General features: G+C 37.8%; 1 protein-coding gene across 4 annotated transcripts in view; it reads right to left on the bottom strand.

Moving 5' to 3' along the window:
- Positions 1-27,582, bottom strand: part of LOC131682649 (protein outspread) — a 641,520-nt gene that overhangs the window by 146,357 nt on the left and 467,581 nt on the right. For all 4 annotated transcript variants that reach the window (XM_058964303.1, XM_058964301.1, XM_058964299.1 and 1 more), the window contains 4 exons: positions 22,941-23,006; positions 10,200-10,388; positions 10,061-10,124; positions 9,062-9,265 (listed from right to left, as the gene is read on the bottom strand). In XM_058964303.1, coding sequence (XP_058820286.1) covers positions 9,062-9,265; positions 10,061-10,124; positions 10,200-10,388; positions 22,941-23,006 — 523 coding nt within the window. The remainder of the gene's footprint in view (positions 1-9,061; positions 9,266-10,060; positions 10,125-10,199; positions 10,389-22,940; positions 23,007-27,582) is intronic.

The raw sequence follows: 27,582 nt of genomic DNA, 5'->3' as shown, positions 1-27,582 counted from the left end.
AGCCTCCTAGTCACTTCCCTCTGGCTACGTTCCATTCAAGGAATGCTTTTACCACTTACATTTTAATTAGCAATTAGCAATTTGTCGGAGAAATATCCGCTCTATTGGCATATCTGCTGGAAGTTGGTTGACTATATCCGCAAAGTCACGTTTATGCTTACTAAATCAAACTGAAAATACTCCCAACGTTTATTGTCGGATCAGTTAGTTGAACAACCGTTAACAGAATCTGGCGAATGGTTTAAGCCGCACTCTGCTATCTGTCACCCAGCCACAAAGTGAACCAACACTGATTAATTAAAGATATAAAAGTTTCGATTATAATTGAAGATTTTCCAAGCAACATACCGACAAGCGTAACATTGAAAAATAGCTGGCATTTTTTTAGATCGTGCTGACCTTACGCGTGCCTGCATTGAATGAATTTCAAGTATTTTCCTTCCTACTGATGCAAAGATTTAATCAAAGTTGAGTTTTCTTAACATGATACCTCGTCAAAAGAGTTTAAATATTCAGTTTTTGTTTAACAACTGCTCCTTTTTGTCGCCTAATGGCACATTTGTAGCAGCTTGCCTGAGCGATTGATCACTACGGTTTCAAATGCGTTGCGTAATTTATGCTCACTGCAATCAATTATTCATGATAATTCAATGATTTTTTACGTAAAGCTTTACTCTCGCTTCTGATTTTTGTTAAATAATGCATTTTGGTACTCGTAAATCATTCTGGAACGGATGCGGTATAGATTCGGTTGTGGAATGGGTTCAGACGTGAACACGATGTATTTGGAGGAAGGCAGTGATATTTATGTAGTAAAGCAGAGCGCAGAACAATATGCACGATTGGTTGGTCTGTGGTAAGAAAAACTCGTTTGAAAAAGTGATTGGAACTCAAGTGCACCACCTGCCAGGACATTACTGCAGCGGCATAAGCTCATATCATTTATACGTTCGTACACCAATTTGGCGTGGAATTCGTCGCAGTGAAGGAATTGCAAAGGAGTTGAAGATGTCGCAATAAATTATAAACTAAATGCAAAATAAGTAATTAGATAATTCTCACGGCGTGATCGTCGTAATAATCGAAATGAGGATCTGGATCTGTATTTCTGTATGTACAACTTTTCATTTTAAATCCATTAGTTTTTTGGCTCTCGTTGTATCTTGATGTATGAATTTCTTAGCTTGTCGAGCGCCTTCTACGTTACGCCAGTAGTTGTTGTTGTCTTGCCCAAGCCGAAACTTCTTGTTTGATGACACAGGTAGATGTACCTAGAAATCTTTCTGGTCCTACAAACATGTTTGATGAATCACGCCTGGCTAATTCATCGGCCACTTCGTTGACATCTATTCCAGAATATCATTACTTTATTCCGAGTTGCCAGTTGTTGTAAAGAGGCGATGCACTCCCAAACCATCTTTGACTCACATTTAATCGCAATCCTTTCGGACAGCCAAGCAGCACTGTTGGAATTATGCTCGCTTAATTCCAACAGTGCTGCTTGGCTGTCCGAAAAGATTGCGATTTTTGCATGTCTGTAGTTTCGTTTCCTACAGACCTCCGAGCAGGTGTATATTGCATATACCTCTGCCTGGAAAACCGTAGGCCACTTTCCCATTGATATCGCTTCTTTAATTCTTGGTCCGTAGACTCCCGAGCCAGTCAGCTCACCCATTTTGAAACTATCCGTATAGAATGATAGTGTGCCTTGAGGCAGTATGGGACCCACTAGATCCCATATCAGCCGATTCACTATGTGGACCTCATATGAGATATCGAAGTTAGGTTTAGCATCCATTTTATCTTGAACTGTAGTCAAGACAGGGTTTATTTTGAGTTCCTTTATTATACACAGGTTAAAGCCCCATCAAAGCCATCCCCCATAACATATTTGTGCAATCAAGGTAGATGAAGCATGGCTTCCATAGCTGTAGTGGGTTTGATTTCATAGCGGCTGTGATAGAGAGCAATGTGCCGCCGCTTCAATGAATTTGCCAAAAAATTCGACTGCAAGTCGTTGGTCAGTATTCGGTATACAGAGTACAAAACCTTTTAAGTTTCAGAAAAATCTCGACGCATAAACATTTTGGTATAAAAAGCTTAAATTTCGAAAAAACCCAATTGACGAGGAAAATCTTGAAATAATTATATTCATTTGTCGTATAATCACAGGTTTATTGACGGGACATTGTCCTGCTAAGTATCATCTGAAAAAAATGGTAAAAGTCAAGATTACATTTGTTGATTCTGTAACTACGAGCCCGAGAGCTCGGAGCACATTCTCTGCCATTGTGCAGTACTATTTCTTCGAAGGGAGCGATACTTCGGAAGGCATCTTATGACGCCTCACGAGGTAAGGCATACCTGTCTCAAACGGATCCTCAGCTACATTAATAATGTATTACCCGGTTGGGACGACACATGTGGACAAACAAACAACTTACTTCCAACTACATTGGATTCAGTCAATTTGTAACATGTAGAGCAAACAGGGGCAGCCACAAAAGATAACCTGAATAGTGGTCGCAGTGGCAAAGTTTCCCCTAAAAAAATCGGCAAATGTTTATACTAATATCTCGGAATGTAGATGACACTTTACTAATTTTCAGCGAAATATTTTCCGAATCTCAATAAACAATTGTAGCTTTAACTGAGATCTAATTGAAAAATGAATTTGCCGAGCAAAAGTTAGAAAAAATATCGAAAATCGGCAGAAAAATTAAGTATGCACTGCACTGTGGGCAAAAAGCGAGAGTAAAGCTTTGCGAAAAGGATGCCTATCATAATTTATATATCAAAAGCAGCGGAATTCGATTAGTCACCAAACGCAACTAGTTGGGTTCACTGCACGCATCTGTGGCCGGAGTTAAGGGGTTTTGAGTACCCGGTTTATTCCCGGCATTATGCAAAAAGCTTAAGTGCCGCCGAATTCCTATCATATTTTACATATAAAAAATGCGAAATTTGATTAGAAATCAAACGCAACTAATTTGATCCGCTGCACGCTTCTGTGGCAGGACTTACCTGAATTTGAGTACCCGTAGTATTCCCGGTATTAGGTAAAAAGCGATCCCCAGACTTTTGAAGCTAACGTTAATCCGGTGCTAGCTAAGTCCTGTCACTGAGTTAGTGTGGGAAATTCCATAACTGATTTAGTTATAGGTTTTGTGCCCTTAACACACAAAGGTGGTTATAAACGATTTTCTCCCTAGTGGTGAAAGATTAGTTCTTACCTAAATGTTTCTCCACTAAGGAGAAATATAGCCTAGTGTACCTTGCACAGACTTACTAAGCATAATAATTTATACGTCAAAAGTTCTGGAATTTGATTAGAAATCAAATGCAACTGATTTGCTCTACGTCACGCATCTGTGGCCGATGTTACGGGGGTTTGAGTATCCGGAGTATGAGGTATGAGGGAAACAGCGATGTTGCTGTTGTTCTGGTTGGTGATTTGTCATCGGTGCAGTGAATCAAACCAGTTGCGTTTGATTTTTTTTTATCAAATTCTGTAATTTTCGATACACAAATTATGATAGGAATCTGGCGACAATTAATCAAGTTCTTCTTGGGGCCGCTTTTTACCCACTTTGCACTGTTTTAGCGGAATTTAGCGATGGTGCACTACAGCAGCAATTTTCAACTGGCTGACGGAAAAAGGGTATAGATTTCGTTGAGAACAACATCAATCCACCCAGCCAAGGTAAAACAAAAGGTATGTATACCATGATCTTTAGAACTTTGACCCCTTGAACTTCCGCACGGCGATGGACTCTATGGTCTGCTGTTCAATATCGCTTCTGAAGGTATAATAACAAGAGCGACGATTGACACGAGCGACCCAATTACAGGCGAATGTAATGGGCTTATGAACCACGAATTGCAATACAGCAGTTGATTGGAAAATCACCTATCGATCGCACATGTCATTACATGCATTGACCGTAGAGTAGTGGGAGAGACCTTTTTGTGAATGAAGAGATAATTTACCCGGAAATGATTGACAATGAACTTCGCCAGAACTGGAAATATATTCGGAAATTCCAATAAAAATATTTAACATATAAATTCATTTCGCAACATGGACATGAAATGGTTAAGTAAACATTTTACATCTCGTACCACTTGACTGTCCAATGAAGGATGTCGTATGTAACAAATTTCGCTGTACTGTACAAATAAACACCGCTCTGGTACAAACTACTCCCTGCGAACAACAACCAATTTGTAAATGGTCACTGTTAATGCACGACAAATAATTAATTAATGCAGTTCACTGCTCATGCCTATGCCGACATGAACCGGCCCAGCTTGAGTTGCAGTACGTTCTGAGAAATCGCACATCCCGCCGGATGGTAGGTAGTTAGGTACCCACCTACCTGATTCTGGTCGACGCGCAAAGGATGGACCGCAAAAGCTAGAGCTAAATGAATTTAAATTGCTCCCGATCGGATCGAATCGGACCGAATTGGATCGCAAGGTGAACTGCAGCGGAGCACAAGAGGCGCGATCGCCGCCACGATCAATGATATTCAATTAATCAATGGAAATAATAGTAATATTTCAATTGACGATTAAATAATTTAAAACCAGCACCAGAAGAGCCCTAGGTAAACACGCCAATAAGCAAGTCACGGAACGATCCCTGCAAGCGGATCTTCCTGGCATCCAAACAGTGAACGAAGAGAGAACAAGAAATTCGTCCGTTTACAAAACGAAAATGAAAACATTTCAAATGAATGCGGTTGGTATTTAAAAAATAACAACACTGATGAAAGTGGAATCGTTTGCAGCTTCTGCTCGAAGGTAGCTAAAACAAACTGGTAAGCTCTTCGACCTATCATTCCGCTGTAGGCGTCCATTTTATGCAACTGTACAGCGAGGAAAGGTGTGGAGTTGGAATAGCGAACGCTTTGAGATGTGAAAAATTTATAAATAATGATGCTCGGGAAGGTCAATAATTATTGTTTTTCTGTTGCCTCCGTATTTTTTTCCACCGTCGTTTTTCCGTTTGTGCGTTTGTTATTGGCTGTTTTTCCCTTGTTCAACAACAGTTTGGCGCATAATTTCTCAGTCAGCGTTCATTTATTAGCTCCGATGGGCAATTACTTGTAAAATCGTTGTTTGTTATATTTAGCACTGATCTTTCGCCGAGTGGCGTGGTGAACGTTCCACTAGTGTCTTTGAACTGCAGTTAATAGCACCGGTATTGATATTAGTTTTGCGAGCAAATATCCCGTTTCCGGGGTAGGCAAATTAGCTAGCATAATGGTTGTCCATTTAGAATTATGCGGAATGTTTCGCCTCTTAAAAATAACATTCGCTTTAGCTAGAAAGACAATTGCACAACCGTGGTAATAAGTATTGAGCTTTGATCACGACATAGTTCATAGAATTAGATTTATGAATATTTGGTTATGCAAACACATTGACATTTTCCTTCCGAGTTTTTCCAAATAATTCTATCACGGTTCCTACTAATGCAATTTCTGCATCTATTACACTACAAGCTGTCCACCGATTCGTCATTCTATTCAATTTAACTAATCCCTATCCAACCAATCTTTCATCTACGCGCAATTATTCGTCATTTCTGGCACCTAAACGGAACCACTCGAAACCAAAGCACCTCTCAAGTATGTTCGGAGATCAGTTAAGTTTACTTGCGCTGCGATGCGATGATGGACATGACCAAAAGTGAAGGGAGGTCTATTACCCTGCGTTTTACGGACATTCAAGTTTATCCTTGAAGCATTGTAACCTCGTGTGAGACTCTAAGCTGAATGCGAGGGTTTCCATGAGAAATCGGCCGAACGTAAAATATGAACTTCGTCGATTCGAACGAAACTTTGCAGTTGTGGTCGGTTTTTGAATATCCTTAATTTTCTTTGCCAATTGCAATATTTTGATACAAGAGCATTTTCCCTAAAGGGTGCATGAGTTTTAAAAAAAGTTCGATTACCGTATTTTATACAGAAAAACTATCTGAGGACGAGTTACAGAGAATGAATACTTCTGTGCAAAAAATATACACTGAAAAAAAATGTTGTGCCATTTTTCACAAAAACAAAAATTTATGTTAAAAATTTAAATAGCAAAAAAACTATTTTTTTTTAATTTTTTTTATTTTGTCAACAAAAAATTGTAGAAAAAAGAAACATTCTGAATGTGATTCCATGATGGAGAACTTATCGGTAAAAAAGTTTTTTCTAACAAAAACTTTTTAATGTTTTGTCTTTCTCATATAGAAAGGTTATGCAATGGCTCTAAAAATCGACAATCAAATCCCGGCCGGAATGCTGTATGCCATTCGACTCAGTTCGTCGAGATCGGAAAATGTCTGTGCGTATGTGTATGTCTGTGTGTATGTGTGTATGTCGACAAAAATGTCACCTCTGTTTCTCAGAGATGGCTGGACCGATTTTCACAAACTCAAATGAAAGGTGCAACCTTCCCATCGGCTGCTATTAAATTTTTTGTTGATTGAGCTTCTGGTTCCGGAGTTACGGGTCGAAGAGTGCGACTACACAGTAAATTCCCATATAAACTGAAATGAAAAATTTCCAAAGGGGGAGTAACGGAAAATTTCAAAATCGAATTTGTAGTTTGGATGCCAAATGACTTTAAAATGCATGAAACGTTGAGATTTGATGTAATCTCGAAAAAAATTTGACGAAGATTGACTTTTTTGATTTTGGCACATTTTTGCCTGTCTCATATAGAAAGGTTATGCAATCGCTCTAAAAATCGTCAACCTAATCCCGGCCCTCCCTCCTTTTTTTGGTTTGTATAGGCTTAGGTAGGAGTATGCAGTAAGGGGTTGCTACTTTAAAATTATAACTAGTTTAAAATTTCTTAACGGATCTTCCTCCTTGATTCGCCGCTGGCTTCAAACGATGTTTCAGTGTCGACACATAGTACACCCAGGTTTTTTTACGCGGGGGTTACGTACCGCGTAAAAACCGCGTTAATTGGAAAATCCGCGTAAAAAACCGCGTTAATTGGAAAATCCGCGTGAAAAAAACGCGGTTATTGGAAAATCCGCGTAAAAAAACTCTCAGCAAAAGACTTAGAATATTTTTGGAAGTTTTTTTTGCGCGGATTTCGCAATAAACACGGTTTTTGCAAAAAAATATTCTAAGTCCTTTTCAATGCAAAAGGTTTTCGGAAAGATGGAAGAGACGGGTCTGGAAGACTTCTTATGGCCCACACCCCAACAGCATGGGTATTTTCGGAACGGTATTGAAGAATAGGTTCCAGGAATTGATTTTTGACGCCATTTTGAAATCATAGATGGTGACTTCCGGCTTAGCGAAATTCGCTATAACCCAATCAATATGGGTATTTTTGGAATGGTCTTGAAGAGTAGGTGGCAGAAATTGATTTTTGCCGTCTTTTTGAAATCAAAGGTGGCGACTTCCGGTTTAGCAAAATTTTAGAAAATGTTTTGTCCTATAAATCAAAATTTTCAGTGCATCTTTCATGTATGATTTTGTGTTGCATTTGCTGTACTGCCCATAAAAGCATAAGAGTCCCATAATGAAAAACAGCAAGCCGAGAAAAACTCGGTTCAAGATTTACACTTTCATTGAGTCTTATGAATGGAACAACCATGTTTTGGTATTTTTTCGATATTTTCTGAACAAACTTGGTAATCTTATTCGTGCATAGTGATTCAGTGGTGATACAGAATACAATCCAACGGAGAGCTCATTTTGGACAAAAATCCATATGGGACTCTTATGCTTTTATGGGCAGTTTACTAGTTCATTTTAAAAGTTCAAAATCACTGCAGCACCGTGTAATCTACAAAAAGGTAATATTATATTAATATATATTATCGGTCTATTGAGCTAGGTGTATTTATGCAGACACTTCAAAGCTAGTACCAGAGGTTAAAATATTCGCTCATTCTCACGACAAACTGTTTATCGCACAGCGTTTTCATCCTTAGTAGGCACAGACCCAACTTTTCACCTTTCAAGAAATTGCGAGAATTTGCTGACAATGCAGTACGGAAGCGTGATAATTTCGCAGCATCGAACCTCGTGATAAATTAAGTTCAAGAAAAACCATTAATATATTACATTATAGAATTTATTTCCCCACATTATGGCAGCATTTGCATCTGTATCTACTCATTTCTGTGATTTTTTGCGAAACCATTAGTTATTCGGTAGTTTTACATTAGGCGCGACAATATCATCTCATATTATACCGCGAAAAGATGGGATCCAACGCTGTCTTGTCGAGAAAAGTTGGAGAGCAAACAATGTTACATCGTCTGTTTGCTTTTTTAATTCCTGGTCGATGTAGGTGAAATATCGCCTTATTCTGTTCAAGAATGCGAAAATTGTAAACTCTGGGTAATAAACTCTAAATAGTTGATGCATTTTAGCATCTGACTATTGATTTTCAACTGACAATAACTTTTTAACGAACTGGATAAAAAATTGTATTTTATTGACAACCCCTTAATAATGAAAACTATTAGCAATCTCACGGTTTCTCGAAATAACACGAATTTTTTATTGTACGTTTTGGCACGGGACGCAGCCCCCGTGCAAAAAAAAAAATTTATGTATGCGAAAAAGCATCAATTCGAGCTTCAAGAATATGTTTTTGGGGTTTTGAGAGAATTGAAAAAGCGTTTGGAATGCCAAAAACCCGATTTTTTTGGCGGCAAGCACAGTGAGAATTAAATTAATCTATTATGTCTTCCTTTCGATTACATTGTTTATAGAAAATTGATTTATTCCTTTAAAAAAATTCAGCGAATGAAGTCTATACCCGAAAAAAAAAACATTCCAAAATACACTAAATACACTCGATGCTTACATACTCGAACCCGACCCAATTGCTACGTATATGGGTCCGGGTCCAGTTTCGAGTAAATATAACTGTTCCAGTCCATCTCTACAAATCACGTAAAGTTTGTGAATTATTAATATTATCGCAATGCCCTCTCCATGCACATGCGTTGCTAAGTTATTCAGTGCCATTTTCTAACGACCGACAGTATTTGGTGATCTGATTACCGCGATATCTTCTTCTCACTTACCTTTGGTGTTCACGTTGCAGCTACTGTTGCTGCCGCTTGTGGTATTTTCATTATTTGCATTCAGATTGTTCTCGTCGGAGGTAATCGTAGCTGCGGGACTCCAGGAGCAGGGCGCCGTCAGTGCCTCGACCAGATTGCCGACCGGTGATGATGGCAGCAGATCTTTGTGGTACGAATTGTGTCGGTTCCGAACAGTTGATGGAGCTGTTGCGATTTGTTCCATTATGTGCCGCGATCGATTCGGGAAGAGCATGCACGTAATTAGGAACGTGGGCACAAAGCATAGAAGAAACATAGAGAAGGAGACACATACAGAAGGAATTCTTGTTTAAGCTAGCGGTACTTTCAATAGGCTATTTGCGAAATGAGAAATTTGTTCTTTGCCAGCAATTCTGTGAAATTATGAATAAATTTGCATCTGGAATGAGGAAGGCAATTTGACGGGCTTCTCTCTTTGATGGGGCGCGGTTTTGTTAGAAAATGGTTGGTTTATCGCAGTAGGCGGTATATGTGAATAATTTGTATTTTATATTACTTGCCCGCAAAGGATTTATCTACTATTTCATTGTGAGCTTTCTATAATGCAAATTTTAATTTTTAAGTGTTTTGATTCGAGATATGTAGCAATTTTTTGCAAGCCACAGGCTGTACGAAATGTCTTGTACCACTGTTCCAGAAGAACCAGTCAGTCTAAATCAAGTAACTTTTACAGATTATTCAGTAGAAAGAACTGTAATCTAATAAAAGGTTGTTAGTCTTACTAGTTTTAGCAAGCCTCTGGCAATTGATATGTGGGATACTTCAACATTTGATTTTTATTTACCCACTGCAGTGCCAAGCCATATTAATTTCAATTTATTTAAAGGTAATATTTATTTAGATGCAATATTAAATTTCATCCTCATTCCAAACGGCTAACGATTCTAATAGGATAGAGCTATCTATTTATATATATATTGACTAATACAATTAAGTGTTCATTTTCAAATAGTTACTCACGCTGTGATTGCAAAATGGTGCTTGCCTGTCCGCCAGGGAATGTCGCATTCCTTTTGTGACGACCCTGTGCGCATTAGGAGGAAGAAGGGGTAAATAAATAAAACAAATACATAATAGGAAAATCGATAAAAAAACCTACCTTTGATTTGGGGAAGGCCGATAGCACATTGAACCACCATTTGCTCTCCTCGGGACAGGTGCCCTTCACAAATGTAATGCGTTCCGGTGCGGTGATGGCAATCGAGTGGGGATGACTGGTGACATCTTCGGCGGTGGTTACCTCCAGCACTTTAGTCATATCTATTATGGCTTGTGGAACCGTTTCGGGCTGCAAAAAGTGAGGAATGTGTTAATATAACTGTCTTGAATTAAGAGCAGTTTATTTAAAATTGGATAATGATGAGCACAGAAAATATGATCAATTAAGTATAATTTAGAATTTCAAAAACGTGGTTAATACGATTTTAACCGTTATGTATCCGACGCGCTACCCGGGTACCTTCTTAGGTTTCAATTAATGAAATTCCTATGTTTTATCCATAGCTGGAAATTGAAACTTTGTGACATCTTAGAACTTCACTAAGTCAAGCTTTTAATAAGTTAATAATATTGTTGATATAGTAGGGGAGAGGTAGGAGGGGCTCCTGATTTTTTTACTACGTAACAGACCGACGTGGGTACCCGGGTACCCACAAAACTGAAATGCCAATAACTAAGGTAATTTCCAACCGATTTTGCTGATTTTGGATGTTTTGGATTCAGGAATTCATCCGCTTTTGAACTTGATAAAAATGAATCGGGTTACTTCATTCGGTTCCCGAGAATCCGGCATTCCGGAAGCAGGTTCAAGTACTGGGATACTATTTGTGAACTTCAATGGAATACTAGCAATATGGATATTAAAATTCTTGGAATTGCATTAGTAGACTGTATCTCGTGGTTTTGGTACCATTTGATGATTTGACCCCGGAACGGACATTCCAGAGCAGGTTCCCGTGGGACCGTGAGTGGCCATTCCATTCCAATTCCATTTTTTAAATTGCCATAGGGTCCCGTAACAATAAATAACAGACTTCCGAGACAACTTGAAGAGTTTTGATACTCATATTTTTTAGAATATTTTTTTCTAGTCGGACGCAAATTATACGAATTTTGGTTATTCGAATTTTACAGTATATTGAAATACTTTGTATGATACCAATTAACATTTATTTAATAATGAGTACCTTTCCAGAATTAGTTTAAACAAACATTTGAATGAAAAACATTGACATCAATAACTTAAAGGGGGTGAACGTGCAAGTTATCAAAGTCACCCCGGAATACGAAAACGAGCTTCAATTTGAAATCATTTTTGGAAAAAAAGCTGTAAGTGGACAGTTTTAGGTAAAACCATCCAATCTTGTTCACCATACATCAGTACATGGTTTAAAAATATTTAATTTGAAAAAAATGTATTGCGTCTAAAAATATGTAATGATTACTTCGAAAAGTATGATGTCACCCCGGTTTACGGTACCACAATAGACATTGTTGACATTGTTCGCGTTGTATTTATTGTTATTGCGCATTATTCAACAAAATCTCCTTTTAGCTCTACACATTTTTACAACCATTTTTCAAATATTTATCCGGTCCAAAAAATAGGATTTTGGAAGTACTGCAAAATACTCATTCGTTTGAGCAATGATGTCCTCCTTAGAAGCGAGCCGTTGTCCGCCAAGCCTGTCTTTCCGTTTCTGAAGCGTAGTAGTTAACATAACAACTACCGTAAAACGGGGGAAAATTGATCAATTTTTCTACAGGCTTTCGAATATTGTTCTTCAATTCACATAGATGTAACAGTTTGCATTTTTTAAACAAGTACTGGTACCCATAGATTGTAAACATCGAAATATGTATCGAAATGAGAAATAACGCTCCAAATGTTGTGTAAATTGCACATCTGAAGGCGATTTGTGACGTCTCGTAAGAAAACAAAATTGTCTAGAAGCATACAGCCGACTTTTATCAAACTTTTTCGGGAAAATAGTCGAAATTAAATAGTTGACAATGAAACTCGTGAATTTTTAAAATGAATTATTGGACAAATATATATCTTGAAATATTAAGAAAGGTATTGAATTCTATAACATAGAAACCACACTGAAATAAATTTATATATTTTCAGGCTCGTGCCAGTTTCATTAAATATATTAGTCTTGTTTCAAAGAGATCCTACACCCAGTACGAGAAACACACTGAATGTTTTGCAGAAAGTTGGACAAAAGCGGAACTTCCCAATAGTTCAAAGTTTCATATTTTAAGATTCCATATGCCACAGCTCTGTGAAACTATGCAATCAGCAAAATTCAGTAAACAAGCTACCGAGTCTTTTCATTTGGACTTTACTACGACTTGGGAGGCTCCCGAATCATATGAAAATTATTCAATTATTCAAACGCATTATTACATTCTGTTGCACTATATAATTCTTGAAATATATAAATATTTTGAATCGAATTGGCAAATGTTGAAGTTTTTTCTTATGTAATATACACTCAATCGTGTTTATAGATAATGCTACTTTGGATTCTGTAGGACCTCGATTGGACTCAATGTTTTGAATGATCCGTGATAGTTAGAACACGTATATAGTAAGATTCATATCTCATGATATTTGAACTTGAAAAAAAAAATTGTAAAAAATTCTAAAAAAGTGATCCGTTCAGTTGAATTTGATTGATTTCATTAATATGCAAGGAATTGTTTGAACAGGTGGAAACGATGCATGAAAGTTATATTATTTTCAATTTGAATTTGTGTTCATAAAATGTACATTAAATGACGAAATAATCGTTGCCGGTAGATGGTGAACATGTTTAGAATATGATTTGTATTTTGTTTCGATGATTTTGTTAAAGGGAATCATCTTATCGTACGTTACTGCAAAAGGTCTCATTTGATTAAACTTACCCCGGTGATCAAAGATACCCCGTTTTACGGTACACGATTGAGCTTATTCTCCTCTGAGAGAAAACGCGGCACCCATGTCGTCGAAATTTACTTTTTCACAGACAATTATTCATGCAATATTGAAGCGACTTTACCTTTGATATGCCCGTGGCCTCAATTAACACCCGCACTTTGATTCGCCGATCGCTCCAAATCAAAATGTGGATTTTTTCGATAATTTCAGGAGTAAATACCACCACTGGACGTCCTGAACGATATTCCTCTTTTATGGATGAACAACCTCGTTTAAATGCATTCACCCCATTGGTATTAGTTAGGTTCATTATTAAAGTATGTTCTGCATTGGAGTATACATTTTTTTTTATGAAAAGTAAGAAGAAGAGCCTGAGTATCAACGGGAGATATAAGTTTGATATCGTTGTGTTATGATCTTCAAATCGAGTATATTGCTTGAACAGGGAAGGTATTGCACATACCGTGGCTGCGTCATTTCACTTGCCATTTTCAATTTGTTAATATTAAGCAAAACTACCGAGCATTCGGTATCCGTTACAAAAAAAAACAGAAAGTAGAAACGATTAGTTCATTTTCAAATGCCAATTTTCAGTTGAATCTACCACAACCAAGATTCAAATTCAAAACCGCCAAAACCGTCGCAAACACAAGTGCAGATATGCCATGAACTGCATCCAATTCGGCTTTGATGTTTTCCGGGATTAAGCCTTTCAAAGGGAGATGTTTGATGACAGCGCTGAACTCGCTTTTTTCATTGTTATGAACAAACGAATGTCGTTGACTTTAATCGACGATAGAAATGCACCAACGCTGAATGACGGCGCCGGTGGTTGAGTGTTAAGCGTGACCGCCACTCATTCCTGGGTTCAATTCCAGCCGAGGCCGTTGAGATTTTTCTGAGGTGAAAAATCTGTGGTCACGTCCTCCTTCGAAGGGGAAGTAAAACCGTTGGTCCCCGTTCTGAGTTTGGTGGATCGATATCTAGTCCCAGATAGTGAAGTCACCTCTCTGGCGTCGGTAAAGAAGAAGTGATCCAACTTCTATACTCTTACTAACAAAAATATCCTCCCCCTGTGATACTTGTGGAGTGCGCAGTAGTATATACGGCCTCTAGCAAAAGCAAGTATCGGACTAACCATTCCTTCCCTTTCCTTCCGCGATCTGCGTTCGGGTATTGATCAATAAACACTTTATGATTACCAGGAGTTGTCCATTGAAAGATGGTTTCGCTACTCCCAAGCGTAATTATCTACTGATTCTCTGTGCAACTTCAGCTAGTCCAGATCGATAACGAAGTAGCAGCCACAGGCTCAAGCTCAAGATAGAAATGCACCAACGCTGAAATTTTGACAGATTTTCTATCGATAGTGCTCAGAGGGATGTCATCCGCTATGGAGATATGCCGACTTTGACAGTAGTCAACATATGATGGACTCTAGTCGCTTCTAGGCCTATGGCACCCATACTATTGCATTGGCCGCCTTGCAGGGGTCAGATAGTGCTATTACCAAAAAAAAATCTTTATTGGCACTACGAGTGCCACCTTTCCGATTTTCTAAGGACTTAACTTTGAACGACCCTCGTAGCATTTACTTTACAAACAATCATAACACAATATTATGGTTATTACTGTTTCAACATTGCTCAATGTAGAGTTCTCGCAGTAGATTTACAACAAAGCTTCAAGTAATAATAAATTTTACTGTCCAGCGAAAAATTTATACAGTAAGCTCGCATTAAATTTTACTATTTCTGAAAAAAAAATGTGTCGAAAAACATCGATTTTTGAATGTTAAAATGCCTAATCAATTCCCCTTATTACTTTAAACTCGACTTTACACTGAAATTAACAGTAGAAACGTTAAAATTTACCGTTTCTATGTTGCAGCTTAACTTTGGATTTTACTGTAAATTATTGCAAAATTGCTGCACTGTCACAGCAAAAATTATAGTTTTGTTACTGTTCATTTCTATTCGGAAAGTGACGATTCTTATACCTATTTATACTTATAAATATACCTCCCTATATAAACTACTCTTGAGTTTGATTGGAAAATATAGAGATTCATAAACGGAACATAATTGCAAAGTTTTGTTCGAATCATGGTCGAACTTTATCACCGTCTGTCAGATCTGGGAAAGTGAAAGAGATTATAACTTCTAGAGCTCGCTGATAACACTGATGGTTTATATTTCGCGCGTATATATATATATATATATATATATATATATATATATATATATATATATATATATATATATATATATATATATATATATATATATATATATATATATATATATATATATATATATATATATATATATATATATGTGTGTGTGTGTGTGTGTGTTTATTGCCCCGAATACACACATAGCAAAGTAATGGGTTACAATATGCTACTTTCAACCTGTGAATATGGAAAGGCTTTATGTTACACTAAACTATCTAAAAAGGGGGTTGGGGAGTACACAACCTTCCCCCTCTTTTTTAAATTTTCTGGCTACATCTATGTTATTCAGCAATTCATTCTGAACATTTCATTCGAAGGTACAATGTCTCTGCGATGAATATATTCTCATTTATTCAAGTTTTAAATGTCGATGTCGGTGGTGCACTAGCAGTGTTGGAAAAAATAAATTTCTGCATTTGGATTGAACAATAAGTTTTAAAATCGTTATAACTATTTTTTGAAAACTCACAGATAGTTACCGTCTTCCACAAAGTTGTTAACCAAGGTTTGAACTATAGTTTTATAAAGCTGGTTTTGACATTGAAAATGTCTTACTACACTATCTGGGGCTAGGTGTCATTCTAAAATCTAAATTATCTCCCATGTAACGAAACTATGTAAGGTTTGCACGCTTATAACTCCGATATTACTAGATGGATTTTAATCATTCATACACCAACCGATTCAGAAACACCTAACTTAAATATTGGTAATAATTTAATATCTCCGCAATAAAAGTAGAGTTTTGGAAATTGATAAAATTAAAAAGTTCACGAAAAACGGGAAAATTACCATTCGTGAGGCAGATTTCTCAGACAGAGCCGTCAATAGAAGGCACCTTAGTGGCTCAATCAAGCACGAAATGTCATAAATAGAAGCGACGCGTGTCCGGTTTAATCAGTTTTTGCTCTTATCCCATACGAGTAACATCGACTCCGGGCGATGCAATAAGCGCTATCGATTTTCGCAACGTTAGCATTTGCACACACTCGCACCTAAGTGACTAAACCATATACGGTTAGTTTATAAATAGAGGTGACGCGTACACGTTTGAATCAGTTTTTGTTCTTATGTCGAACGGGTAAGATCATGGCTGCAGCGTCTGAACACTACAATAAGAGGTAGACGATATATGCATTTTCGGCAGCGGTGGCCGTGTACGGATTTTTCAGGTACCAGCACGGTGTCACAGAATGATTTGCAAAGTGGGTGGGGTGGTTTGGTTTTAATTCAATACGGCAGGATGCGACTTATGTGTGCTGCTTGAGAGTGTTGCATTTGAAAAAAAAAATATTTATTTTTATGCATGCGTGTGCGTTGTAACTTGTTAATCCATGTTTACGGCGCTTTGTAGCTGCGTAGGGCAAAGAGCCTATTGGCTTTCATATGTTTCATATTTCGGTTATATGTGATATATATGTTACACGTTTTTTACCAGTAAGTCATCTGACAACGTGCTTCTATAGTTATTGTTAAAGCACTGTTCAGCAGCATAGTATTTTATATAGGAGAGTACACTCAGGTTTTTTTACGCGGCCTGTATGCCCCGCGTAAAAAAACCTGAGTGTAATTGCATCGGAAACAATCACATTCCCAGCAGAACTTTTTTTTCTAATTTCAAACACTTTTGTTTCGTACTGCACAAATCGGAAAATTTTAAAACAGAACTTACCGTAATTTTAAAGCAGATCTTACAGCAGTTTAAGCGGGTGTTCTTTTTCAATAAAAATTCAAGTCATGTCTTAAGCGTTACTGGACTTAAAATTGTTTTTCCAGTTTATCCAGTCAGAGTATCTGTCCTGCTCTATGTATTTAAAACACAGTTCTAGTCGCGTTTTAAATTATACAACAAATAGAACGTTTGTGTATACCAATTTAAATTTTAAAATAAATCTGTTTTAAATTATGAAACAAACCGCTGTACTGGAGATATAATTATGTCAGTTATATTGCCACATAAAACACCTATATAACCTAAAACGCTGCAGAATTGGTTTAATAAATAATACAATGTTTACACTACATAGTTATAACACGTTATAATAATTAGCAACAAGAAAAATGTCACCAAGATAGCATCAAAACCCGTTTTAACTGGCAGTGCGAGCGTTGTATAACAATGTAATTTATCAAATAATTTCATTTGTTCGACCACTAATCGATCAAGTTCATTAGTACATTATTGAAAATTTAAATGGAAAATGAAATTTCATGGAGAATCTGTATATTTCCGTTGGCGAGCGTGGGCTTTCTCATCACAGTTCTCAATATGGAGCTTTTCTTTTGAATATATTTGAAGACTTTTTTTCATGAGGTCCAATCTGCAAATGAGAGCCCTCTTTCTTCGCGTTCTCTTTTGATTATTACTGCAAAACCATAAAACTTTTTACACATTCATCAGTATATTTCGAAAGACCAAGGTTTTAACTAGCTTATTACACAAGCAGTTCAAGGGAAATCTGAAAGGTTACCGAATAATTCGCGGGAGAGAAAGTAAACAAAGAGAGGCTCTCTTTTGTAGATTGGACTAGAGTCTGTATACAATATAGAGTCCCGTACAGAGGAATGCGCAACACTGCGTGGAATACGTGGAATATTTATTTTTTTCTGGCAACCGGAATATTTGCTGTAACTTTGAGTGACTTTGATCAAATCACAAAATAAATTCATACTGAATGAAAAATTAAGCAACTTTATCGTGGCAAACGGAACATCCCAGCGAAAACCATTTCAAACATCCATTTCATCTGATTTATTGAATGCCATTTAATCAATGAATAACGTGTTTAAATTTATTCAAAGAATTTGAGTCAACGCAGGACTCAGGTTATTTTGAGCGGATTTTTCAAGTTATTTTAAGCGGAAACCATGTCACTGTGACAGAACAATAATAACCATTTGCAGTGAAGTCCAATGTTATACTATAATACAAAAAACAAGACTTTTACAGTAACTAGGGTTGGCTATGCGTTGATTTTTTAGTTTTTTAATGTTATTTAACAAATCATTTTGTTCCACGCATTTCACATTTAATGCTAATTTACTGAATCATAGTTTATTAGAAAATGAAATTAACTATTACTTGAAATTTTAGTGTAAATTTATTGTAAGAACACTGCTTGAATAACGTCCAACTGCTCTTCAATTTAAAGATAACTTGAAGTTGCTTTCTTTATCATAGTTCATATCTGAAATTCCTTCATCATTATAAGTTGGACGATATAAAACGGTTAATGGACTTAACCGAAGGCATCCGTAAATCAAACAAATCAAATCAGATGAGATCAAAAAGAGTATAATGAACAGATGGAAGAAAAAGTAAACCAGGTGGTACCAAATATAGTCTTGGTCTAAAATGTCTTCCTTCTTTCTTGTGGAGTTGGAGTATTCTGAAGATTTTTGACGATAGCGTGTTCGATAACTCAGAACGTAATCTAGTGTACCATATTGCAGGATACATTCTTAAGAGGGCTGGATGTTGTTGGCTCAAATCAAAACTTGTCGAAAGTAAACAAAGTTCATTTCATCGCCTCCCCGTCTGATGATATCGTTATACTGGGCGACTTCAACTTACCTGGCTTGACGTGGTGCCAAGCAAGTAATGGTTTTCTTCGATTGGATATCGAAAAATCTGCGCTTATTAACAATGCCAGTTGTATTTTGGACAACTACAGCAGCGCAACTCTTCGGCAAATTAATAATGTCACCAACGAGAATGGACGTACATTGGACCTCTGCTTTGTAAGTGCCCGGGACTGCGCTCCGTACTGCTGCACTGCACCGACTCCTTTAGTCAAGCAGGTGCGTCATCATCCCCCACTACATCTTGTATTCGCTGGTAACTTAGGAGTGAATTTTGAAGACGTCTCAAGCTCTATCGTCTACGATTTTAAAAACGCTGACTACGACAGCATCGTTAGCACGCTGTTGGATATAAACTGGGACGAAAATATTAACAATGACGACGTGAACGAAGCAGCGATGACGTTTTCTAGTATTCTTAACTACCTTATCGATCGCCATGTACCAAAACGAACAATTAGTACCGATGAACACCCTCCCTGGCAATCAACCATCCTAAGACGTTTAAAATCTGCCAAACGAGCTGCATTTAAAAAATTCTCGAAGCATAAGACACTTGCATTACGAAATCACTACTTTCAACTCAACCACGAATACAAACAACAAAGCAGACGTGCCTTTTTTAGACACCAGCGAAACGTCAAGCGTCAACTGAAATCCAAGCCCAAGTCGTTCTGGAAGTATGTTAACGAGCCGCGAAAGGAATCCGGTTTGCCATCTTGTATGTCGTTTAATGGAGTTTTAGGCACCGACACTAAGGAAATTTGCCAACTGTTCTCCGACAAATTTTCAAGCGTTTTTTCCAACGAGCGCTTGCCACCACAACAAGTCGCTGCCGCCGCTAATTTAACTCCTTCTCTAGGACGAACCATCAACCGAATTTGTGTCGATAATGCTGCCATTCTTGCAGCAAATGCCAAACTGAAAGCATCTTGTTCCCCAGGTCCAGATGGTGTTCCCTCGATTTTTGTCAAAAAGTGCATCAGCGGGCTTCTTGAACCACTTCGGCGAGTCTTCGAGCTATCACTCACTACTGGTACATTCCCTTCCTGCTAGAAAGCAGCGCACATGTTTCCAGTTCATAAAAAAGGAAACAAATCGAACATTGACAATTATCGGGGAATCTCGTGTTTAAGTGCTGTATCAAAACTGTTCGAGCTGGTTGTGTTAGATCCTATTTTCTTTCACTGCAAACACTACATTGCAGATGACCAACACGGTTTCATGCCTAAACGATCGACAAAGACAAACCTGCTCTCGTTCACAACATATGTAATGGATGGATTCGCTGACGGATTGCAAACCGATGCTATTTATATGGATCTATCTGCGGCCTTCGACAAAATCAACCATGATATCGCAATAGCGAAGCTGGACAAACTCGGCATTCATGGACAACTTCTGAGCTGGTTTCGTTCCTACCTCGATGGAAGGCAACTCCAAATCAGCATTAAGGACTGTCTATCTGCACCATTCTTCGCTACATCCGGCATACCACAAGGAAGCCATCTCGGTCCAGTAATATTCCTCCTCTATTTTAATGACGTCAATTTCACATTACAAAGACCCCGCCTTTCTTTCGCCGACGACATGAAAATTTTTCAACAAATACGGGATAAAACCGATGCCGAGCTTCTTCAGAGGGATCTGGACAGCTTTAGCACGTGGTCTGATCAAAACAGAATGGTTTTAAACCCGAGCAAATGCTCAATCGTTACGTTCACGCGGAAACCCCAACCGACTCAGTTTAACTACCATTTCTTCGGCTCGAGCATGCCAAGACACTCTCACATCAAAGATCTCGGAGTCATCATGGATTCGGCATTAACATTCAAACCACATACGTCATACATCGTGGATAAGGCATCACGACAGCTTGGGTTCATCTTCCGAATAGCGAAAAGCTTCAGGGACGTATATTGTCTTAAATCGCTTTACTGCGCGTTGGTCCGCTCAACGTTAGAATATTGTTCAGCTGTTTGGAATCCGTACTACCAGAACGGGATTGACAGAATCGAGGCTGTCCAACGCAGGTTCATACGCTTCGCCCTTCGTCATCTCCCATGGCGAAACAGATTTCAGCTGCCGAGCTATGAAAACCGTTGCCAGCTTATACACCTCGATACACTCAGCATTCGGAGGGACTGCTCTCGAGCCCTGTTCGTCTCGGACTTACTCTCTGCCAGAGTGGATTGCCCTACAATCCTCGGACGTCTGGATCTTCAAGCCCGCGTTCGAGCTCTACGTAATAACTCCCTTCTGTGAGTTCCGTTCAGGAGAACCAACTATGGTTGCTTGAGCGCTGTAACCGGACTCCAACGAATTTTTAACAGTGTGGCGACGGCCTTTGACTTCAACAGGACGCGGAATGCTATAAAAGCGAAAATGTTGTCAATTTTAAAATATAATTAGTTTCAGCGAACAACCATTGGGGCCAAGGGGCTTGTTGGTGAAGGTAATAAACATAAAACATTTCATATCGTCAAACTGGCGCCCAGGTGGTGAAATCGTTTGAATTCAACGGGGTGCTGGAGCGACTAGTTACAATCGCTTGTGTTACTGGTGCCGGAAAATGAATTAGAACCAGCTAGATTTCCGACTCCTTTACGGTTGAACTTTACTGGGTTCCGGTAACCATCCGATACCCTTCAGGAACCTCTGTTTAAGGGGTACCATTTCGATGCGGCTTAGACGCATAACCGAGGCCTAGGAACCGAAGCAAAGCCGTATTTGTTTTTTATCGCGCTGGAGAGAATATTTCGGGACGTCACGAGTCTCGTCACTTGTAATTATAACGTTTCATCAAACCTGGCAACACTCATGAAATCACTTACCATAAATATCTTTGAAGAAGAATGTCATAATAATCGCAATTAGATAATAGTGTTTTGTAACGTTCCGTTCGTGAATTTATCAACTATACAAAAAAGGGAAAATAAGCCTGATAGTCGTTCAATGGTACTGTAGAGGTTCGGTGAATCAATTAAAATATGCATTCATTACGTTCTTGTTAACTTGCTGATTTTTGTAGGCAATATAAGAAATGAGAAAAGGTAAATATATAAACAAATGGTTTTTCATTCCCATTATTGTAATATTTTTCCTGCCGATAACAATACTCCCCCTGCGAGCACGCGTGAGGACATAGCTAAAGAAGTATGTTTGTTTACTTTGCACGATAGGTAGCCGGTGACATGTTCGATTGGTAGATTTGGCTTCATTCTGTACGAGCCTTTATATAAGTAAACAACGCCTTTGGATTGGACCTATTGAAAAAAAGCCTTCATTTTCTGGACAGTCTATTTTTACTAGATGGATCAGCCAAATAGTGAAAATCAGCTAGTGAGATACTTGATTAATTGTAATAATAGATTACCGTTAAATGACCTTCAATAAATTATCTTTTAATGGGGAGGGTGTATAGCAAATTGTAACACATGAACACAGGAGAGTGAGCAAGAACGTGAGTCAATATGTGTGATAGATAAAATTCATTTGCACGCTCTTGAAAAAAGGTACATTTTTAATGTCATCGTGGTCGTGTCCTGTACACAACCCTTTAATTTTTTCCAACAAGTTATTTCCGGAGTGACCGAACTTAAATGACATTTGATGTGTCAAAACGGCTCGCAGTATAATTTCTTCCCTGAACAGGAATTTAATAAATTTTTAAAAGTAATTCAAAACCCTCATGGGAGGGGTTTGAGCCCTCCCTTTGCGCACGGGCCTGCCCTAATCATATTTTTGTCGAAATTTCATTTCGCCATGGCAAACAATACATTACACCAAAAATATCTACTTTACCTACGAGCAATATCATATGCTCTATAGTTTTGTGTGAGTTCATGTAAGTTTTTTTGATATTATTGATAAGTATTTTGGTCCTAATCGTTGATAAACTAGATGGTAACTTGGTGCTAGTAAAGCAAAGATAACGATTTTTGAGTATTTAACATTTAGTAAAGTTCATTCAATTTAATTTGTGTTTTAGAAAAGTTAAGGCTTATCGAAGTCTAGACAGTATGAATGAAAAAGAAAACGAAATTAAATACACGAAAAAAATATGTCGTATCGCAAAAGTCATTTCTACTTACATGCTCATCAACGGAATATGTGAGCTCCCCATCATCGTACAGGACGAACCACCGTCGTTGCCAGCGCTGCAAGAAAGATAGAATAAACAGCAAAATTAATTATGACACTCGTAAACAGGCATATTTAAGTGGGCAGTAAGGAAATCGGTATCTTCGATGCTGCCTTCGAACTGGAGGAATTTCGACACAAGCAAGTTGGTCATCATTAACCAGGAGATAAGAGAAAAAATCACTTAGTTTGGAGAAAATTTGTGTTCCTCCTCCAAGAAGGGTACGAGGTGTAATTTTTCTTTACAATGGCAACATTACAGTAAAAGTCTTTATTTGGCAATGCCAGAAAGATGTTTATTGGTGCTGTAATTTATCTGCTTTTTTTGTTCAAATTTGTGAGCTGGCTTTACCTAAAAATACGATTACGAGCGGATGTTTGGGTTGCGTCGGAGAAAACCGTACGGAGTTGTACAGGGTCAGAAAGCGTCAAAGCAGATCCGAAACCGCATTCAAATTCTTCTTCGGAACATTATTGCCGAAAGTGTGCGAGGGTAACGGTTTTATTTTCGCGGGCCAAACCAGGAAAACGGACGCGATGCGTGCATTCCCGTGGCTGAGCTTGAAACCCCTTTTATGGTTTATTTCATTTTAATTTGCTTGTCTTTCCGGGTGAGTTCGTGCTAAATTAACCGTTTTATTGTTATTTGATATTTTATTTGCTCGAAGGCAGCGAACCTATTTTAATTTTTGTTTTTTTTTATTGTTTTTAGGTGCCGAAGAGAGGTTCTGTGTCGGTCCCGTGTTGTGGCTTGGTGTTTCTTTCGAAAATGTTTACACACATGCTTGAAACTTCCCAGACGAAAGAGCAAGGGCGAGTTCTGTCACCGATAATTAATTATAATTGATTACTCGTTGGTAATGGTGTACAGTTATTTTGCACGATTGACCTAGAACTGTTTTATTGTGTTTCTGAATTTCAGTGAGCTGAACCGCATCTCGAGCGATCTTGTGCTCTTGCAAACTTATAGGTTAACTCTTTCATGCTTTAGGCTACTTGTTTCTTAGAGTGACCAGATGTGTTATGGATAAATGTTGTGCTGGGTGAGAAGAAAAATAGAATTCTCATTCTAGTTAGGATGATTTTTTCAAATAAATAGCTAATAGAAGAGAGTTAATTAATTGGTCGATAGCTAGATGCTTCTATTTACAGTCTCTGTTATTCTGTTTCGGTATATTACAACTGCAAGCAATCTTTATCATAAATCAAATATGACTGAACCGATATTTAAAAAACTTTGTCTCAAATGAAAAGAACAACGTTCCCGTTGGCTATTGAATTTCTAATGGATTTGACTTCCGGCTCAGGTATTATAGAGTGATAAGTACACAGCAAAAAAAAGTATTGCAACTTTACGTCTTGCCAGATGCACATAAATGGAGCGTCCCAATTCACATAAATTTACATTTAATTACATGTAAAAATGTGAGTTGTTCGGCTTTTTCTAGGTCATTCAGTCTGAATTTTACATCACAAGAGTCACAATATTTAATTTTACATATTAGAACATGTAAAATCCTATTCTTAGACAGAAAAATACGTCGCTACGTTGCTTACGTCAAATGTAATTTTAATTTTTTCTAATAGTGTACGTTCACGCAGCAAATCCCGATTGCGGCTTACACTGCGATGAATGCAAAAAGTTAAAGTTTTCCTAAAGTGTGAACACAACTGCTTAGATTTGTAATTTTAAGGCATTAACAGCCATTCAAAATCTCTTTGGCCACATTGGAAGCCCCGGTCACACCGGTTTCTCGGAAATGACAAGACCTATTTGACTATACTCAGGTTCAGGTTCAAATTAGAGGTGTTACGTCTCCGTTAACTGTTATTGAATTTCATCCAGATCCGACTTCCGGTTACGGAGTTACGAGTCGTGAAGTGTATAGAAATAGAAAATCCCTACTCATACCGATACCCTGATAAATGACAAAAGGTAAAAATTTTGCCAAACAACTTGTATTATGCAGTTCTAGGTGGTCTCGTTGACCACCATTGGCCGCCAAGTCAATTTTGTAAGTACCCGGAAACGGTAGCCATCTTTCAAAAGGATGTCGTGAAGGTTTTCAGTGCTAATCCAGGATTCTGGGCGGGCCATCAAACTAGGAGCTGTTCGCAGTACAGCTCGAAAGATACTCGAGTAAGTTTCTTCCAGTATCGGGCTATTAACCGACCGAACTGGACTGCACAGCGATACATTACGATTTAAACGCGATTGGTAAACTGATGATTGGGAAGGGAATCTGCAACTGTGGCTGAAAGTCTCCGATTTCGTGTTTCATGCCCAAAAACGTGTAATGCCTTTATTAGCTCCTACTGGTCCCCCTAAGCAGGGAATACCATATATACGATCACAATCATACTGAATCTTTGCGCGTAGTTTAACCTTTATGTGTCCGACGCGGTACCCGGGTACCTTTTTAGGTTTCAATTAATGAAATTCCCATGTTTTATCCATCGCTGGAAATTGAAACTTTGTGGCATCTTAGACATCACTATGTCAAGCTTTTGGATTAATAATGTTGTTGATATAGTAAGGGTGGGGGAGTGAGGAGGGGCTCCTAAATTTTTCTACTACGTAACAGGCCGACGTGGGTACCTGGGTACCCACAAAACTGAAATACCAATAACTAAGGTAATTTCCAACCGATTATGATACTTTTTGGTTTTTTTTTGGATTTGGGAACTCATTCGCTTTTAGACTTGGCAAAAACGAATCGGATTACTTCATTCGGTTCTCGGAAATCCGGATTCCCGGAAACATGTTTCAGTGCTGGGATACTATTTGTAAATTTCAATGGAATACTGGCAATATGGGTATCAAAATTCTTGGAATTGCACTAGTAGGCTATTATTCGTGGTTTTGGAACCATTTGGTGATTTGACCCCGGAACGGACATTCCGGAGCAGGTTCCCGTGGGGCCGTGAGTGACCACTCCATTCCAATTCCATTTTTCAAACTCTCGTAGGGTCTCGTACCAACAAATAACACACTTCCGAGACAATTTGAAGAGTTTTGATACTCATATTGCTAGGGTATTATTAAAATTTACAAATCATACCCTAGTACTGTAACATTACTCTGGAAAAGCCGGATTACTGAGAACCAGATCCATTCATCCAGTTAAATTTGATAAAATGAAAAAGTGTTCTTGAATCCAAAAAATCTAAAAGTGTCCAAATCGGTTAAAGGAAGCCTTAGTTATGAGCATTTCAATTTGTGGGTATCCGGGTACCCACGTCGGCCTGTTAAAGGTGTTTTTTGTTGGACACAGAACGGTTAAAAAATGTTTCCATGCTAATGGCTAAAGCTTTCTTTTTTCTTATTTTAAAGATTTTATTTATTTATTTATTTATTTATTTCGTCAATCGATGTAGACTACAGATTTCCTTAATTACTAATGTGTATATTTCGTGAATTTAGTATAAATGAAGCAATTTCGGCTTTTACTGAATCATCCTCTTACGCGTTAGAATTTCTTTTGTGTATAAAATATTGCTTTAGTTTCAGTTTAGACATTGTAAAATCAATTGAGTCGCAATAGTGATTATAAATAGACATCATTCGATTTATGGGGCTATATTTTGCATAGTTTGTGCGAAAAGGAGTTATTGAAAATATACTTCGATTTCGTAGCTGTCGTGAAGGTGCATAAAAGTTCAATTTGGATAAAATTTCAGCTGAATCGATACGATGCGAAACGATATTATTAATGAATGAGAGCATTGCAAATTCGCGACGCTCCTTTAATGTTTGAATATTGATAAGCAAGCAGCGTGCTTCATAAGATGGCAGAGGGAATGCTGTCCATCCTAATTTACGAAGGGCAAATAATAAAAACTGTTTTTGTACCGATTCTATTCGTTCTTCATGTCTGCTTGAAAAAGGGCACCAAATAATACTGCAATATTCCAATATCGACCTAACATATGCAATATATAATATTTTTATTGTATAAGGATCTTCAAAATGATAGCTAAAGCGTTTTATAAAACTGAGCATGTTGTTAGCTTTGTGTATAATTGTGTTATAATGATCAATAAAATTTAACTTTGAATCTAATATAACACCTAAATCCCTAATTCTTTCACATTTTACTACAGTCTGATTTCCTAAGGTAATCTCAACATTCGGTGTTTGTCGTTTTCTACTAAAGGTTATTGAATTACACTTTTTCACGTTTAGTTGTAAGAGGCTTTTTTGACACCACATGTGGAAAATTTGTATTTCGTTTTGAAATGTATTAATATCCTCGGCATTTCTTATCTCCAAATAAAGTTTCATATCGTCCGCATAAATTAGTATTTTCAGTTTTTTGAGAATGAAGGAGATATCGTTCACGTATAAAATAAACAATAGAGGGCCTAAATGAGAGCCTTGTGGAACTCCTGAGGTGACTTTTATTGGATTAGATTGCTTTCCTTTAAATTTAATTATTTGCTGACGTTCGGAGAGATATGATTCTAACCATGTAAGTAGCCCAGGCTCAATGCCGATCTTTGTCAATTTATAAAGTAACATTGGGATGTCAATGCGATCAAATGCTTTACTAAAGTCTGTATAAAGTGCCTCCACGTAGTTTCCATTATCCA

This window comes from Topomyia yanbarensis, chromosome 2, assembly GCF_030247195.1.
Source record: "Topomyia yanbarensis strain Yona2022 chromosome 2, ASM3024719v1, whole genome shotgun sequence".
Classification (NCBI taxonomy): domain Eukaryota; kingdom Metazoa; phylum Arthropoda; class Insecta; order Diptera; family Culicidae; genus Topomyia; species Topomyia yanbarensis.
Note: the sequence above shows the minus strand (reverse complement) of the source record. Positions and strands in the feature narration are given on the sequence as shown.